General features: G+C 38.6%; 2 protein-coding genes and 1 long non-coding RNA gene across 6 annotated transcripts; 1 reads left to right on the plus strand and 2 right to left on the minus strand.

Annotated features, from left to right (window-relative positions):
* The first annotated feature begins 2889 nt into the window (after positions 1-2889).
* On the plus strand, positions 2890-5380 carry LOC145472254 (uncharacterized). The gene is made up of 2 exons (XR_014043621.1): positions 2890-3555; positions 5271-5380. It is a non-coding gene; the product is annotated as an uncharacterized LOC145472254 (long non-coding RNA).
* A 1403-nt stretch (positions 5381-6783) lies between these two features.
* LOC145472256 (uncharacterized) lies at positions 6784-13162 on the minus strand (the record flags this gene model as incomplete). Its single annotated transcript, XM_081454936.1, has 6 exons — positions 6784-7768; positions 8170-8303; positions 10456-10548; positions 11335-11638; positions 12041-12255; positions 13022-13162. Coding segments are annotated over 6 exons (1368 nt in total), but the record flags the coding sequence as incomplete, so codon positions are not given.
* LOC145472255 (uncharacterized) lies at positions 13162-17909 on the minus strand. 4 transcript variants are annotated; one of them, XM_081454934.1, is made up of 4 exons: positions 17815-17909; positions 16985-17080; positions 15825-15977; positions 13162-15629 (listed from the first exon to the last, which is right to left on the minus strand). In XM_081454934.1, the coding sequence occupies exon 4, from the start codon at positions 13684-13686 to the stop codon at positions 13225-13227; it is 462 nt and encodes a 153-aa protein (XP_081311060.1). In that variant the 5' UTR covers positions 13687-15629; positions 15825-15977; positions 16985-17080; positions 17815-17909; the 3' UTR covers positions 13162-13224. The 4 variants fall into 3 exon arrangements, with proteins under 4 accessions (XP_081311060.1, XP_081311061.1, XP_081311058.1 ...); XM_081454932.1 differs by having other exon boundaries at positions 15825-17080; XM_081454933.1 differs by having other exon boundaries at positions 13162-17080.
* Between the last annotated feature and the right edge of the window lie 293 nt (positions 17910-18202).

The following is an 18202-nucleotide window of genomic DNA, read 5'->3' on the forward strand; positions in this document are numbered from 1 at the left end:
GTCAAGGATCGAATGCTACTTCAACTAGCCAATCTAAGTGTCACGTGGTTTTCTGCGAAAAAAAAAACCAAAAAAACAAAGAAAGAACCAACCGAAACATACTAAGGAAATGAAAACAGCACTCACTCAACCCCTCCCTTCCCCCCTCCCCCCCCCCCTGCCAAAACCTAGAGTCAGACTGGAGAAGACATGTATGTAAGTTGTCCGGTTCGTGCGTGCTGGAATACACCCCAGCTGCCCGTAACCAGTAGTCAACTTATTCCCATGAGATGAACACAACACTCGGTAAGTATGTTACCTACACAGATACTACATAATTTAGTTGGTAAAGCAGCTTGATACGGGTTAACTGGCAAGCCATTAAGTGCCGATATGAAGTGTCACTCTTTAATCTCTGACGTGATTAAATAATATACACTTAAATATGAAATATCAAATGATACTGGCTGAAATAGAGAGAACTATTCAAATATTCAAAACATTGAAAATATTGCGAGTCCAAAGATTTGTTGCAAGTCTTAGCAAAACTGATAGATTTTAGAATCAGATATGAAATAAATGTTAGGATTCTCTCACCCCCACGCATGCAGTTAGCCGTCTGCAAGCACTTGACTCCAGCGACTCCAGAACCCGTACAGCAAAGAACAATTCCTGGTCATTTCACCGGACGCTGGTTTATCTCGTCAAGGATCGAATGCTACTTCAACTAGCCAATCTAAGTGTCACGTGGTTTTCTGCGAAAAAAAAAACCAAAAAAACAAAGAAAGAACCAACCGAAACATACTAAGGAAATGAAAACAGCACTCACTCAACCCCTCCCTTCCCCCCTCCCCCCCCCCCTGCCAAAACCTAGAGTCAGACTGGAGAAGACATGTATGTAAGTTGTCCGGTTCGTGCGTGCTGGAATACACCCCAGCTGCCCGTAACCAGTAGTCAACTTATTCCCATGAGATGAACACAACACTCGGTAAGTATGTTACCTACACAGATACTACATAATTTAGTTGGTAAAGCAGCTTGATACGGGTTAACTGGCAAGCCATTAAGTGCCGATATGAAGTGTCACTCTTTAATCTCTGACGTGATTAAATAATATACACTTAAATATGAAATATCAAATGATACTGGCTGAAATAGAGAGAACTATTCAAATATTCAAAACATTGAAAATATTGCGAGTCCAAAGATTTGTTGCAAGTCTTAGCAAAACTGATAGATTTTAGAATCAGATATGAAATAAATGTTAGGATTCTCTCACCCCCACGCATGCAGTTAGCCGTCTGCAAGCACTTGACTCCAGCGACTCCAGAACCCGTACAGCAAAGAACAATTCCTGGTCATTTCACCGGACGCTGGTTTATCTCGTCAAGGATCGAATGCTACTTCAACTAGCCAATCTAAGTGTCACGTGGTTTTCTGCGAAAAAAAAAACCAAAAAAACAAAGAAAGAACCAACCGAAACATACTAAGGAAATGAAAACAGCACTCACTCAACCCCTCCCTTCCCCCCTCCCCCCCCCCCCTGCCAAAACCTAGAGTCAGACTGGAGAAGACATGTATGTAAGTTGTCCGGTTCGTGCGTGCTGGAATACACCCCAGCTGCCCGTAACCAGTAGTCAACTTATTCCCATGAGATGAACACAACACTCGGTAAGTATGTTACCTACACAGATACTACATAATTTAGTTGGTAAAGCAGCTTGATACGGGTTAACTGGCAAGCCATTAAGTGCCGATATGAAGTGTCACTCTTTAATCTCTGACGTGATTAAATAATATACACTTAAATATGAAATATCAAATGATACTGGCTGAAATAGAGAGAACTATTCAAATATTCAAAACATTGAAAATATTGCGAGTCCAAAGATTTGTTGCAAGTCTTAGCAAAACTGATAGATTTTAGAATCAGATATGAAATAAATGTTAGGATTCTCTCACCCCCACGCATGCAGTTAGCCGTCTGCAAGCACTTGACTCCAGCGACTCCAGAACCCGTACAGCAAAGAACAATTCCTGGTCATTTCACCGGACGCTGGTTTATCTCGTCAAGGATCGAATGCTACTTCAACTAGCCAATCTAAGTGTCACGTGGTTTTCTGCGAAAAAAAAAACCAAAAAAACAAAGAAAGAACCAACCGAAACATACTAAGGAAATGAAAACAGCACTCACTCAACCCCTCCCTTCCCCCCTCCCCCCCCCCCTGCCAAAACCTAGAGTCAGACTGGAGAAGACATGTATGTAAGTTGTCCGGTTCGTGCGTGCTGGAATACACCCCAGCTGCCCGTAACCAGTAGTCAACTTATTCCCATGAGATGAACACAACACTCGGTAAGTATGTTACCTACACAGATACTACATAATTTAGTTGGTAAAGCAGCTTGATACGGGTTAACTGGCAAGCCATTAAGTGCCGATATGAAGTGTCACTCTTTAATCTCTGACGTGATTAAATAATATACACTTAAATATGAAATATCAAATGATACTGGCTGAAATAGAGAGAACTATTCAAATATTCAAAACATTGAAAATATTGCGAGTCCAAAGATTTGTTGCAAGTCTTAGCAAAACTGATAGATTTTAGAATCAGATATGAAATAAATGTTAGGATTCTCTCACCCCCACGCATGCAGTTAGCCGTCTGCAAGCACTTGACTCCAGCGACTCCAGAACCCGTACAGCAAAGAACAATTCCTGGTCATTTCACCGGACGCTGGTTTATCTCGTCAAGGATCGAATGCTACTTCAACTAGCCAATCTAAGTGTCACGTGGTTTTCTGCGAAAAAAAAAACCAAAAAAACAAAGAAAGAACCAACCGAAACATACTAAGGAAATGAAAACAGCACTCACTCAACCCCTCCCTTCCCCCCTCCCCCCCCCCCTGCCAAAACCTAGAGTCAGACTGGAGAAGACATGTATGTAAGTTGTCCGGTTCGTGCGTGCTGGAATACACCCCAGCTGCCCGTAACCAGTAGTCAACTTATTCCCATGAGATGAACACAACACTCGGTAAGTATGTTACCTACACAGATACTACATAATTTAGTTGGTAAAGCAGCTTGATACGGGTTAACTGGCAAGCCATTAAGTGCCGATATGAAGTGTCACTCTTTAATCTCTGACGTGATTAAATAATATACACTTAAATATGAAATATCAAATGATACTGGCTGAAATAGAGAGAACTATTCAAATATTCAAAACATTGAAAATATTGCGAGTCCAAAGATTTGTTGCAAGTCTTAGCAAAACTGATAGATTTTAGAATCAGATATGAAATAAATGTTAGGATTCTCTCACCCCCACGCATGCAGTTAGCCGTCTGCAAGCACTTGACTCCAGCGACTCCAGAACCCGTACAGCAAAGAACAATTCCTGGTCATTTCTGGCGTTTGATTCCATATTGATTTCCTGGGATTATTGTCATGTCAGAGGAAGGAGTGGAAACTAGGTTCCAGGCGTGACGGAGTGTTCTCTTTGTATTGTGAGCCATTTTGAGAGCGAAGTGGTAAATTTGAAATTCTAAACAAACTTGTTTCTCGTGAGGATGGTAAGTAATGTCGTGTTGTGTTTTTAGTTTGCTTAATTACATGAAAAGTGCTGGAGCTTGTGCATGCTTCTTGTTTCGGCGGAGAGATAGCCAGCGCGAATTTTTCGATAGACCGTATGGAAGCAAATGTCATCATGATATCATCGTAATATTCAATCAAGTAAAAATCTCCTCTTTGCCCATCGATCTAGTGTAAAGTCATGACATTATTATTAGAATGAATAATCCAGAATGTCTTCTTTTGCCTGTGATAAAGTGATAAATCATGCTACAATACAATGCTGTCCCTTACTGACAACAAATAAAAGCTGACCACAAGCAAACAGCAGCGAAACCAACCGATTTTGATATTATTATATTCAGTGTCTGTTTTGTTATTTTCGGGACGATTTCATAGCGAATAATTTGATGTAATAGTCCCACGTGGTAATGATATTTTGATATGTGAGAGGCACATTGTGATTCAAATAATTTCTCGACATTATCATTTTACTATCACCAAAATATCAATTAAATATCAAAATGTCAGTTACCAAACTAATGATATTCTATCAGGATCTATGGATCCAGAGCATTTCCTGTATCAGCTCCAGAACTTTGGGAACAAGCTACCCAGTGATATACGTTCATGCCATAATTCAAGTCTATTTAAACCTATACACCAGACGTATCTTTATAAAAAATGTTATTTTAGCTTGTAGAAAGAGTTTTTAAAGGGCTATTTTTATGTCTTTTGTTATTATTATTATTGTTATTATTACTATTATTATTATTATAATTATTATTATTATTATTATTATTAATAATGGTAATAGGACTGGGTGGAGTCCAATTTGGTCTGTAATCACACAAGTGATTAACAAAATCGGACGACCGCGAAGAGGGTGTCCGATTTGTTATTCACGAGTGTGATTACAGACTGAATTGGACAACACGATGTCCCGTTACCAATTAATCATAACAATTACAATTTCCCACAAAAGCAAAAATTCATTTGAAAAAAGAGCATTTAATAGTCATTTTAAATATCATAATTAAAAATATGGAGAATAGCTTGCAAAGTGGCTGTTAAGTTTCTTTCAAAACAGTCACCAGAGACTAAACCTCCACAATTTTACAAAGTCAGTCTCTTGAATTGGTTACCATAGTAATTGCAATCAATGTTGTGGTTGGTGGATTTAGTGGAGAGGACTTAACATGATTGGCTCATGTAACTCTCCGATTACAGGTGTCCGATTACAGCCAACTGTCCGATTACACTGTCCGATTACAGCTTTGCAGATTAATTAGAGCAAAATACAGCAGTTTATGCACCAATCACATTTGAGGAAATTGTAATTGTTATGATCATTATTTCTTTTTGCTGGTCAATTACGTCCAAATTCTTGGTGGTTTGAAATTTTCCATTTCAGGAATTTTTGAGATAGGAACATTTTGTAGGGTTGTTCCTAATGTTCTGTTGTAACAGAACGTGTTCTTGGATATCATTTGATGCTTTCTGGAAATTTCTATGGCTTGAAAATTTGGCAAGGGATTTTTGGGGGGTCAAAATTTTGGTTCATGGGATTTTGGGGGTTTTGTTTGAGGCCCTAGGATTTTGGGTGGTTCATCATTTGATCGTCCCTGTCAATTGAAATCCAGAGTACCCCCAGCTCGGGGAGTATGAGGCTTCATTGAATGAAATTTAATTCCATTTCATTTCCTTCCACTTGCAGTAGCTGTCTTTGGCAGAGAGGACCCATGCCTTCTACTGGGACTCAAATGCACCAATGAATGAATGTGTGCCTAGACCCAAATCCGGAGAATAAAAAAAGTTTTTTGATTAGTTTTCCTGTTCTTCACATTGGTTTGTCTTTTGTTGATTTCTTTCCCCTTATCTCTAATACATATTGACTATTAGTTACATTATCATTAAAGTATATAAGTACATGAATAAAGACAGATTGTTATCATCATCATCCTTGCTTAGATTCAAAATAACCAATAAAGAAGTCTAGCCACCCAATGTGTTCATCTGTCTTTCTTCATTCACTTATATTACAATAATAATAATAATAATAACTTTTTATGGTCTGCCAGGAGAGAGACACTTTTTCAGGAAGGAACCAAGCCACTAATATTTGTTAGCCTTCATTAGACACTCGTGAATCTATCTATCTATTGCGTAGATGTTTGGCTTTGGAAAACACAACAGCCTATTTTCCATTTAGATAAATAACAACAAAAGGCAACTGAAACAATCAATTTAAATTTCCTGTCAATAATCTTTAATGTGTAAACAACATTATTCAACTGCTAGTGTCTGTGCAGAACACAAAAAGCACTCTTCATTCAGAATTAACCTTCCGAAAACAACAACTAGAAAGCTAATTATTGAAATTATCATTTCTCGTAATATTAAGTTGAAGATTATTGTCTTGCTCAGTAACTCCTGTTACCATAGTTATAGGGCACAGGTATTAAGTTTCCTATCTCCTGCCTTTCTCCTAATAATTGCAACTCTGGTGATATTAATTTCATGTCATTTGTTTGACAGTACCAATATTATGTCTAATAAAGCCAGAAATCCATTAAGTCTCCCATTAAGTTTTGAGGCCTGCATGAGCTCTCTCATGTTTCTTGGCTGGACAATAATTTTTATAGAGTAAAATTGTTTATCAATCAGCAAGTATCTGAGTATTTATTGGCCTTTTTTGTTGAGAATTAAGTCATTTGATTGCAGCACTGCTCTGTGCGTCGGAAAGTTTTGAAACTGTGAATACAAAAAGCAAGTTTTAAAAAGAGTAAATGACAGCAAAGACCTTATGGGCTCAACCACTGTTTACTTAATATCTTTCACAGGCTTCCTAATCACTGAAAAGAGTGCACGAGTGGATAAACAATCGATCTTGAAACAAAAATTTGTGAGCCGAGGAGGTCTCATTAGCCCAGTTCAAAACTGGAAATTTCATGTGTGCCCTATATAGAGGGCTGGTCTGGCAGTTTTAATGGGTAATGTGGCATCTCTCGTAGCGTATAATATGATTGGGTTGCTACCCTAGCCAAAAACAAAAGACCAAACAATTGAAGCAATGACTTAGACTTCAAAACAATAGAAGCTGCTTACAATACCAAAGAAAAGCAAGTTATGAGAGCTGCTACACTACCAGTATTAATACTTGCCATTTGCATCAAAGGGAGGAATGGACATCAGCCTCACTTCCATTGACGGGCCAAAAATCTACAGAATTTGTAGATATGCATAGAATTTTGAATTTCACTTCATGCAAAAATCGCCCTTGTTCCAATTAAGAATAATAATATCATTGTCATTTGCATTTGTACATGTGGAGTCAATTTAACTGGCTCAATAAAGCAATTACTGGCTCAAATGATTGAGGTGATGTCATTCCAAGTCACTAAAGCTACATATTAAATCAACCTCTCATTCACTTGCATTTGGGAAACTGGGACAACGAATTCATGGAACGACTGAGAAATTATCGGTACCCTGTCTCGGTAATGACGATAACATTTATCTTCAACTAAATTATTCTTATTCTGTTAGGCCCTCTTGTTTGAAAACATGCAACTTTCAGTCAAGCTCTCATGCGGGTCACAAGATTTTGAGGAAAAAAATTGGGATGTGAACTTTTGCGAATTGATTCTGGTCTTTGGGAAGTGAAACTGCTTTTGGGAAATCAGATGGTTTTTCACTGCTCGGAGCTTGACTGTAAGACTGCACGGAGAGAGTTAGTCTTTGACTGCCTTGTGGATGGTACGAGTGGAAGTCATGAGTTTGTAGACGCCGGCTCGCTTTTTGGTGGCTTGCAATTGTACAGGAACAAGGCTGTCGATGCCTTCTTTCCACTCTTCACCTGAGAGTTCAAGCTTATACAAGTTGGTGCCTATGTGTTTGTAATACAACAGCGTTGCCTCTCTTTCTCTTATGGACTGGACCTGGCCAATAAAAACCTTTGGATTCTGATAGGTGCTCTCCTCTGTGACAACAGCCACGAAATCGCCCCTGTTTACATCCACACAACCCTCTTCTGGTTGCTCAGCAGTCGCATCTTCCTCTTCGTCGAGACGGCCCTCTGCGTAATCTCTGGCCAAGTCAACTGCCAGCCGTTTCTTCTGATTTGCTGTGCGCCGATCATACGTAGTTTGTGCTTGTTTACGTGAATGCCTGAGCGCAGATGCCAAGGAAACCTTGAGAGAGTCGGTACAGTCCCTGTTAAAATCATAGAACAATGTCTGAGTTATGATTGACCAAAGACTTAAAAATGCCAGCCAGTGAGCGAAAAGAAAAAATGTACATTTCATAATAGGCCACTTTCAAAAATACCACAATACTTCTTGTTAAAAATATATATTTTATAATAGGCCACTTTCAAAAATACCATAATACTATTTGTTTGCCCTCTAAAATTTTGCATAAGAACTGTTTCCAGTTTCACCTGGGACTGAGAATGGTCCCAAGAGAAAATAGAAATAAATTATTTGAATCCTTTGATTTTAAGCTAAGAATGTTTCATGCGAGTCAAAGAAAGATTGACCTCTTGACTCAACTTCACTATTTTTAAGATTAAATGTGCACTCTGAATTACTAAGAATAACTATGCGTCCACTCACGATTTGTCGTATGCCCATGTGATGAACGAAGATCGAAGGATGTTTATAGAGGCCAGCTTTCCCGTAAGGCCATATAGCACACTCTTCAAGTGAGCGGAGAAGGAGGCAGCAGTGAAGTGACCACCATTCTTGTTCTGGAGACAAAAAGGGGCAGTGCATTTGCATTGGTTTTGTCTTGTTTTGTTTTTTTCCATTTTTATGACCTCTTCTTATAGAGATCCTTGCCAATACCACTTGTGTGTATATAATGTGTATATATATAGGTTATTAGAGTGGAGAAAGGAGTGAATACTCAAAAAAACAAGCAGAGTGAATCTGTTGAACAAGACACCCCAGAAAGGTTTTCTTTTTCCCCTGAAATCACCCTACAAGTGTCCAGGATAACAAAAAATAACCCCAACGGGGTTGATTTTGCATCACACAAGGGTTAATATTGCAAATCGTGCCACCCCAGAGAGATGTGGCTTTCGGTCTAAAACACCCCACTAGGGTTCGTAATAATAACCGTGAACCTTGACAGGAATGTAGTTTTCAAAACAAAATACCTCACCAAGCCTACAAATAATTTTTGTTTATAGGCAGGTCATTTGTCACGACAAAGACAAGTTTTGACCTGACAAAAAGCCAGTCTGGTCGGACAAAAAAAATTGTTTGTCATTATAAATTAAAAAGAGACATTTGAGACATTTTGGTATTTCAGTGTAGACTCTTCGCCAAAACATTGGTTGCAAATTCAAATAGCTTAAAAGTCAACTGAGTGTAAAATTGCTACTAGCACCAGCAAGGGGACCTTTACATTATGTCTGGTATTAATTTACCTGTTGAAAATTGACAAATTTACAAACGCTTATACCCCTAGTCACACAAGCGTTTCCAATGTAACAAGTTTCCCACAATGTCTAGGGACTGAACAGGAAAAGGGATGAAACAACCTCCCACACGGACACCTTGTCAGTATAAAACCTCACAATAACATTCAGAGACTTGAAAATTGGCCGAAACGAATTCTTCGACTTTTTCTGAAAGCAAGTTTCCTCTGAAAGCTTTCGGGGTCAATTGAATAAAAAATTGGCGTAATTATTTAAAATGTGGAATTGGAGGCGGTCGTGACTATAAAGCGTGACCAATTTGTACATTCACGCTTTTCACAAAAACATGTCTGTGGTACGGAAACTATATTTCAACCACACTGCCAGACGTAAAAAAAACTATAAAAGGTTAAAAATTAAACTGAGTTTTGATCATACGGACTAGAAAAACATTTGGCTACATTTTAGAGGTTTTAAAGTTTTTGAAAGCGATTGCATTCAGATAAACGAAACGTGAGTATTTGGGCTGTGTATTCAATTTCCATAATATCTTTAATCAGGTCAATGTATTACAACTGAAAATTAATTCCACAACACTTGGTGGCAACAAACAACGAGTAATTACATAAGACCTCAGTTCTAAGTAGTTTTTCAGACGAACATAATTCAGACTAAATGGGGCTTCACGATCTTTCACAACGCCACCGCAAAATGCGTAAATTAACACGCAGGAATAGTGGTACTGTTGTGATATGTTTACAATTCGACATAACATTTGAGACGGCGCACTGCGCGTGATAAAATTCTCAGAATTAGAATAAAACAAAACCGATAACAATGCTTTTTTCCGTAGCATTGTGTGGCAGTATAACAAAATAAGTTGTCCCATATTCAGCCACAAACTTCCAGTTAAAATATTTTTCATTTTAGCGGAAATGCCCGGTCAGAGTGTCCAACCAGGCTAAGCTTTTACCTGTCAAAACCTCAAATTTACCAGACGATTGTCCAATGACCGACTGTTATTTGCAGGCTTGCCTCACTGAAATGTTGTTTGACTTGAAATCACCCCAAAAAGGTGTGAAATTAGGTGCAGAAAACCCACCCTGGATATGAAAATTTCCTAACTAGGGGTAAGATTTGAAATTTACACACCCTGCAAGGATGAATCTGCCAAAAAAAACACCCCACCGTAGAAATTGTCACTGAATTTTACATACTGAAAGAGCTTTTGGGGGTGAAAGCTGACTGTGACCAACCCTTGAAGGATGAAATTTCTAAGAAAAACCACTCTTGGTATCGAAATGGGGGTGAAACGAGAAGATTAAACAGCTTTATGCCTCAACGTTAGGGTTAGGGTTAGGGAGGATCCTTGGCTGGGATCAATTTCCTCACCCCAAAAGTCCAGAGGTTGAAATCTAACTTACACAAGATGTGAGGATATCATTTGGTAACTTGGTCAAAACAGGTTAAACCTTACCAGCAGTAGGTAGCTTTGGCTTGACTCTGTAACCAAATGCGGCCGATAATCCTTTATGTACGACAACAAAAGTCGACAGAGCTCGTCTTCGGGCTGAAAAAGATCAGTGGCATTGACCTCAATGTCTGGTCAATCATCAAACTAAATGATAAGTCAATACTTTTGGGTGCAGAACAGCCTTTGTACAAATTTCTAACAATTAAAGATTGGAATAAATGGCCAAACTAACCAGCTTGAAAATGGAATCAACATCAACAGATATAAACAAATGTTTATGGATGGAGTTTTACATCCATGTCAATCAGTAGAAATTTTAGGTAAATCATCTCAGATCACCATTAGTGGTGCAGGATCACAAAACTGGCTACCCTTTTATGATGAGATCAATGTATTGTAAATAAATTATGCTTATGCCACAAATGCTTAAATGGGCAATGCCCAGAGTACTTTGGAGATAAATTAGTGCGTATCAGCAACATGTCGACCAGAATCTCACACTATGGTGATATAACTATACGCTGTTCTAGAAATAAACGTGACACAGAAGGTGGAAAAACTCTTCTTGTTACAGCTGCAAAACTTTGGAACTCTCTACCTATTACTATAAGATCTGGCACCAGTATTAATGCCTGCAAACAGAATTCTTGTAAGGAAGGTTATGCTGGCTTGGATAGCTTTCCCATTTCATAAATGTTTTATCCTTTTAATATTACATTTACTGTCTTTGCCCTTTTCAATATTATTTTGTAAATTAGCTCTATCTATTTAAGGGGAGGGCCAGAAGTTTACCAATCGTCAACTGTAATGTGTCACCCTCGGTAAACAAACTTATTTATTTATTTACTTAATTTACTGGAACCAGAGAGGAAATTGTCTAACCTGTAGAGACAGCTCATCTCGTCCAGAAAACTTTCTGGTCTTGTAATTGTTAAAGTGGAGGATAATAGCCCCACTATCCTTGACAAGCAGGTAATTCTTCCCAGCTGAGGTCTTTGGGTCGAAGTTCCTGGCCTCTTCCCCTGACAGCACTTCCAGGGTCCTGATTTCCAGCCCCCGTGACGGGGGAATGAACACATACAGGGATAGCATAATGAGATCGCAAAATTCCTTGGCTTTGAACTTCATTGGACCAGTCAATTCAAACTTTTCTCGCTGGGTGCTAACAGCAGAAACCACTTCCTCCCTTTTTTTAAAGACAAAACCAAAAACAAAAAAAGGAAAGAGGTTCACACAGGTTTGGCTGTCCAGGACAAAGGGAAAGGGAACAATTCAGGATAAAAGTACTGCAGCCAAGAGAGATCTATCTTGCTAACCGCAAACAAACAATGGTTAGTCAGTTTACTTTCAAGTGCCAATTCCTCCTGAAGCTCTAAGCTAGCCTCAAACTAGTATCCGTAATCATGTGATTGCTAACTAACACAATTGATTCTTAACAATCTGTAGTCTACATCTAGTTATGCGAGAGCTTCACTCTTTTTTAGCCAATCAGAACCAAGTCATTTTTCCAGGTATAATATTGCTGGTACTAATCGCAGTCTCTCCTGTCACAGAGTGAACAAAAAACAGTTTCCATGCCAAGACTTACCAAGGGATCCAGCGATTTTGGGCAGAAAGATCTTCCATTGTGGACGGCCTTTCCAAGTCACCTTCTTTCTGGAGAATTCGAGCTTGAACTCTCAGCTGACGGATAATGGGGACCCCTTTGAAATCAGGAGCATGCTCTCTGTGCACAAATTTGATTGGGTAGAGAAGTGAGCTGATGTGATTTGAAACCGTCGCAGAGCTGCAATTTCGTTCTTCCTGTGAGGAAACAGAACAGGTTAATTGAGGCTCGGAACAGCCAAAAATCAATAAGTAAATAAATAGATGTAAACGAAAGAAAAGGAAAAGAAAAGAATCAACATGTAGCAGAAATTCATCAGAGGCAAGAGTCTCTGGGTTAAAGTTTTCAAGCTCGAAAGGAAAAATTTCACCCACCAAGCAGTAAATCAGTGATATTAAAATTTTCCAATTTGTTGGGAATTTCTTTCTTTCAGAAAAAATATGGAATAATACTACTACTAATAATAACAACTATTATTGACTTCTTAACGTATAGAGTCAACTTATTAGCAGCTAGCTATTTATAATTTCTCTTTAATTCGATAAAGACAACGTCCAAAACAGATTTAAGGTTATTGTTAGCATAAAACAAGTTTCAACGGCAGATCGGTAAAAAGATATCGCATTGCTGATAACACATTGTGAGTAATCAACACAACTTAGTACACGTCGTAAGGTTAAAAGTCCACTAATTTATGGCGAGAAGTTACTTTAAAACAATACCTCAGATGCAAAAGATATAGGTCCCAATCATAGCGTAATTTATCTGTGATGTTAACGTGCATAGCGAAAATCCTCCAATATTCGTCATTTTCAGCAGTTTCTTTACACACAGGTATTACGGGCTCACATTTTTTTACGAAACTAACTGATGTGGTTTTCAGTCCCCGGCCGTGAGTTCCCTTGGGCGTTTCTACTAAGGTGTCAAAACTTAATACGAAAGCCTGTAAAGAATTTCTCTCACCTTCAAAAATTCAACGTAAGCTTCGATCAAGGGAACTCTCAAAAAGCAATGTGGTAGAAGCTCTTCATCACGGCCTAAAGTAGTTCTAACGTAACCCAGAAAGCCTGCGAAGAAGATAAAAAAGGAGAGGTTATATGTTAAATCGCGTCACCCAAATATCGGTTATCATCACTTAGGCGCAAACGTGGAAATTAAGGCCAAAATTAAAAAAAGAAACAAAGATACTTACAAAGCATTCTCTCTTGAGCCTTCTCGTAAGTAGAAAGGGTCACCGGTGCTTTCTCTCTTTCAAAGTTGACTTTCTGGGTAAAGAATCTCTTTACGGAAGCCAAAAACTTTCTGACTGCCTCGGGTAGCTCACCGAATTTAACCGAATACGGGGTTTTGCGCTTGTTCCCTCTCTGCGCTGAATGCAGGGTAGATTCCGCATGAAATTCACCCGCAACGACGTCGTCTTCATTGTCGGCCTCTCTCTGCGCTGAATTCAGGGTAGGTAACGCGTGAATTTTACCCTCAGCGACGCCGTCTTCATTTTCGAAGAGTGGTTCTACCAACTTTTCCTGCTCGAGCGGGACGGGTGATAGCGGGCAATCATCCTCGATTTCAATTACATGTACTGCCGAGTTATCTGGAGCACTAGAGGAGCAAGGCATTTGTTCTTCCATTGCGAAAAAGGTGGTTACGACGAAGAAAATACCCGAGCGTGTGGTCTGTTGGCGTACTCAATGATGATGTGGAAAAAATGATTGAATGGTGCAAGAACGATGCTTTACGAACTACGAGAATTTTCACAGGTATAAAATAGGCTCTTTGTACGATCCGGTCACATGGTACAGAATTAATTCCGCTGGGACGCAAGTTACACAGTGGGATTTTCAAAACAAAGGAAAGTCGTCCTAGACTGGTGCGAGTTCCTTTGTTTTGGAAATCCCACTGTGTAACTTGCGTAATTAACTCCGTACCATGTGACCGGATCGTGCAAAGAGCCTCACTTCCTGTGATCTTTTTATTCATTATTGCATAACTTCATAACTTCACAGCTTGATGTAAGTTACTCTGCTCGATCTTGTACGAAGGTTATTTTTGCATGATTTTCTCGGATGTACTAGTTTATCAACTATTTAAATTGGAATTGAAATAAAGTTTGCACTCATGCGTGTACGCATTGTTTCCCAAATATAGAAATGAGACAAACAGCGGTGACAAACATCAGATATAAACACATCACTTGTTATCTTTTACTTGACGTTTCGTATGCTTCTGCATACATCTTCAGAAGCGGCGGTTAATGCAAAATTGCGGTTAAATATACAGGAACACTAACTTATTACCGCACCTTTCAATTACATGCGGACTCTTACATTCAAAGCTCAACCGAAAAATGCGTTTTTCGCTACCGCCAATCAAATGTTCGGCGGCGCCTCCCAGCTTCCGACCACTGCCGAGCACTGTTTCGTTGTCTGAACTGTGCTCAGCGATTTGATTACCGCGAGCTCGGCAGTAATCGGAAACTGGGAGGCGCCGTCGAACATTTCATTGACGGTAGCGAAAAACGCATTTGTCGATTGCGCTTTGAATTTAAGTGTCCGCATGTTACTGAAAGCTCCAGTAACTATTAACTATGAAGTTACAATAGAGGTGACAAAACACTAATAAAAAACGGTTGTTTTAAAGCGAGCTAGGGACGCACAAGCAGACATATTTCTGCCCAGGAACATAACCTCTTTTACTGTGATTAACACTTGAGAGGGCATTGAGAAAATAAAGACTGGGACAAAAACAGTCTGAACAATCATGCGAGCGTTTACAAGTTGAATGGCTGTTATTGAAAGACACGAAAGTCAAATTCGAGGTTCGATAAAAGTTAAATTCGTAGAAGACACGAAAGTTAGATTCGAGAAAGGTTATGCAATTAACTGTACAATTGCTAAACTGACAGTTTATATCGGCGGGCTAAAATAGCCCGTCAAATTCTCCATTTTATCCCGGAAAACGCGCCACAGTGCCAGACACAATGATAGTGTTGAGATATAAAGCAAAAAAAAAAATAAAATGCGCGCGGAAACGCGCTTTTGATGATATGGCATCAGTGCTGGCTGAAAAGGAACCCCAATTTAGTTTTCCAGCTTCAAGCTTGTGCGGTAGTATTAAACAAAACTTGAAAGGATTCGACAACAAGTTTATTTATACTCAGCTCACAAATAGAATTAAATGAACAGAAATAAGTTAATATAAAAAGAGTACATGGCCGCTTGAAATAACCTTAATGGATTCAAAAAAAAATAAATGACACGAATAACGTTGCTTAACTATAGTCGCTTAACTATAGGCTGAAGGGGTATCTTAACTCCCACGACACGGGATTTTGGTCAGGATTTGACTGAAAAAGTGGGTTATCGAAAGTGTGCTATTTGGTCTTCTTAAACTACCTAATAACAAACTTAAAAAAGACAATCTCATTTCTTTTGTGATTTTTAATACAGTACTAGGAATATCCGATCTAACAATGTTGTCAAAACTCTTGGGAGTTCTTCTCTGCGTTATTCTTTTCCATAAAAGTTTCACTTCCCTAGCTGGCTGCGTTATAAACCGTTTTCCTTTAAATATTCTGCAAAAATAAAAAAAAATAATAAACACTCACCTTCACATACAAGCCACCAATAAACTATGACGTTACCAGGATGCCCTAGCAGAACTCGAGAATTTTTTTAGTTCAAGCAGTTTCCTAATTAAGCGGAGCGACCTTTGTCCAACATTAAAGGCTATTATGCCAATACGGAAATAAATGTTAGGATTCTCTCACCCTATACAGCTAGTCATCTTCAAGCACTTGACTCCAGCGACTTCAGAACCCGTACAGCAAAGGAAAATTCCTGGTCATTTAACCGGACGCTGGTTTATCTTGTCAAGGATCGAATCCTACTTCAACTAGCCAATCTAAGCGTCACGTGGTTTTCTGCGAAAAAAAGAAAAAGAAAAAGAAAGAACCAAAACATACTAAGGAAAAGAAAACAACACTCAAATGGTCAAAGTGGTCATTTAACCGGACACTGGTTTATCTGGTCAAGGGGTAGTGCATTCGCATTGGTTTTGTCTTGTTTTGTTTTTTTTTTCCATTTTTATGACCTTTTCTTATAGAGATCCTTGGCAATGCCACTTGTGTGTATATAATGTGTATATATATATGTTATTAGAGTGGAAAAGGAGGGAATACTCAAAAAACAAGCAGGGTGATTTTTTAAGAAAAATCACCCTCAATGGGGTGAATCTGTTGAACAAGACACCCCAGAAAGGTGTTTTTTTTCCTTGAAATCACCCCACAAGTGTCCAGGATAACAAAAAATAACCCCAACAGGGTTGATTTTGCGTCCCACAAGGGTTAATATTGCAAATCGTGCCACCCCAGAGAGATGTGGCTTTCGGTCTAAAACACCCCAGTAGGGTTCGTAATCACAACCGCAAACCTTGATAGGGATGTAGTTTTCAAAGCAAAACACCTCACTGAAATGTTGTTTGACTTGAAATCACCCCAAAAGGTGTGAAATTAGGTGGAGAAAACCCACCCTGGATATGAAAATACCTAACAAGGGGTACGATTTGAAATTTACACACCCTGCAAGGATGAATCTGCCAAAAAAAACACCCCACCGTAGAAATTGTCACTGAATTTTACATACTGAAAGAGCTTTTGGGGGTGAAAGTTGACTGTGACCAACCCTCGGAAGGATAAATTTCTGAGAAAAACCACCCTTGGTATCGAAATGGGGGTGAAACGAGAAGATTAAAAAGCTTTATACCTCAATGTTAGGGTTAGGGAGGAATCTTGGCTGGGCCAAAGTAGGGTGTTTAAATCAATTTCCTCACCCCAAAAGTTTGAAAAACTTGAAAAGCTTGAAGCTTGAAAACATTGATTTTCACCTCTCTCAAACAGGAAAACCGATCACCAGTATAAAAAAAACATACCGCATCAGATGAAACCGCTAAAAGCCAGCAAGATAACAACACCCAAGATAATAATGGCCAGTTGCAAGTTCCCATGAACACTGAAAACAGCAGTGCCTAAAAATTATAAATGACATAGAAACAGTAATTACACATCGTGATAAAAAAGACCCTTCAATTAGTAAACAATTTCATCAACCTTTTGTTTTATTGCAAGGATATTCTCTATTGCCTTACTTTGTTAACAAGTTCATGTTGTGTTTTTGGAGGAGCCCTTCAATTTTTGTTCTGTTGTATTGCAAGGACATTTTGTATTACCTTACATTATTAACGAGTTCATGTCTTTTTCTGGAGAATATTACATTTTGAATACCATTACACCAAGTATTACTAAATGCTTTTATAGTGTGCATCCTTGTAAAATGGACACCCTTAAAACAAAATTTTCAATAAGACAATTTATGCTGTCATAAATTTAGTGAGGACAATGACTAGTATATAACCCTTGAACAGTAGCAACTCTACTCAGTCCCACATAATGAATGTGTGGAATAGTTGTTCTAGTGTTGAAGTTGACAACTAATTTTGACAATGTTGACAACTAGTTTCAATGAAGATCTGCCACAGGATGAGCTAGAGAATGGATTTTGAAGTAATCATCAATGACTTCTCTCATTGAAGAATATTTTTAGGTATGTTTTTTAGGATGTATTAGAAGAATGAAGTCACAGGTCAATCAGTCGATGGTCCTTGGGGTGAAATCATGATAAATGTTAAGCTTGAAGCTTGAAAACATTGATTTTCACCTCTCTCAAACAGGAAAACCGATCACCAGTATAAAAAAAACATACCGCATCAGATGAAACCGCTAAAAGCCAGCAAGATAACAACACCCAAGATAATAATGGCCAGTTGCAAGTTCCCATGAACACTGAAAACAGCAGTGCCTAAAAATTATAAATGACATAGAAACAGTAATTACACATCGTGATAAAAAAGACCCTTCAATTAGTAAACAATTTCATCACCTTTTGTTTTATTGCAAGGATATTCTCTATTGCCTTACTTTGTTAACAAGTTCATGTTGTGTTTTTGGAGGAGCCCTTCAATTTTTGTTCTGTTGTATTGCAAGGACATTTTGTATTACCTTACATTATTAACGAGTTCATGTCTTTTTCTGGAGAATATTACATTTTGAATACCATTACACCAAATATTACTAAATGCTTTTATAGTGTG

The sequence above is a fragment of the Orbicella franksi genome, unplaced genomic scaffold (assembly GCF_964199315.1).
Source record: "Orbicella franksi unplaced genomic scaffold, jaOrbFran1.1 SCAFFOLD_277, whole genome shotgun sequence".
NCBI lineage: Eukaryota > Metazoa > Cnidaria > Anthozoa > Scleractinia > Merulinidae > Orbicella > Orbicella franksi.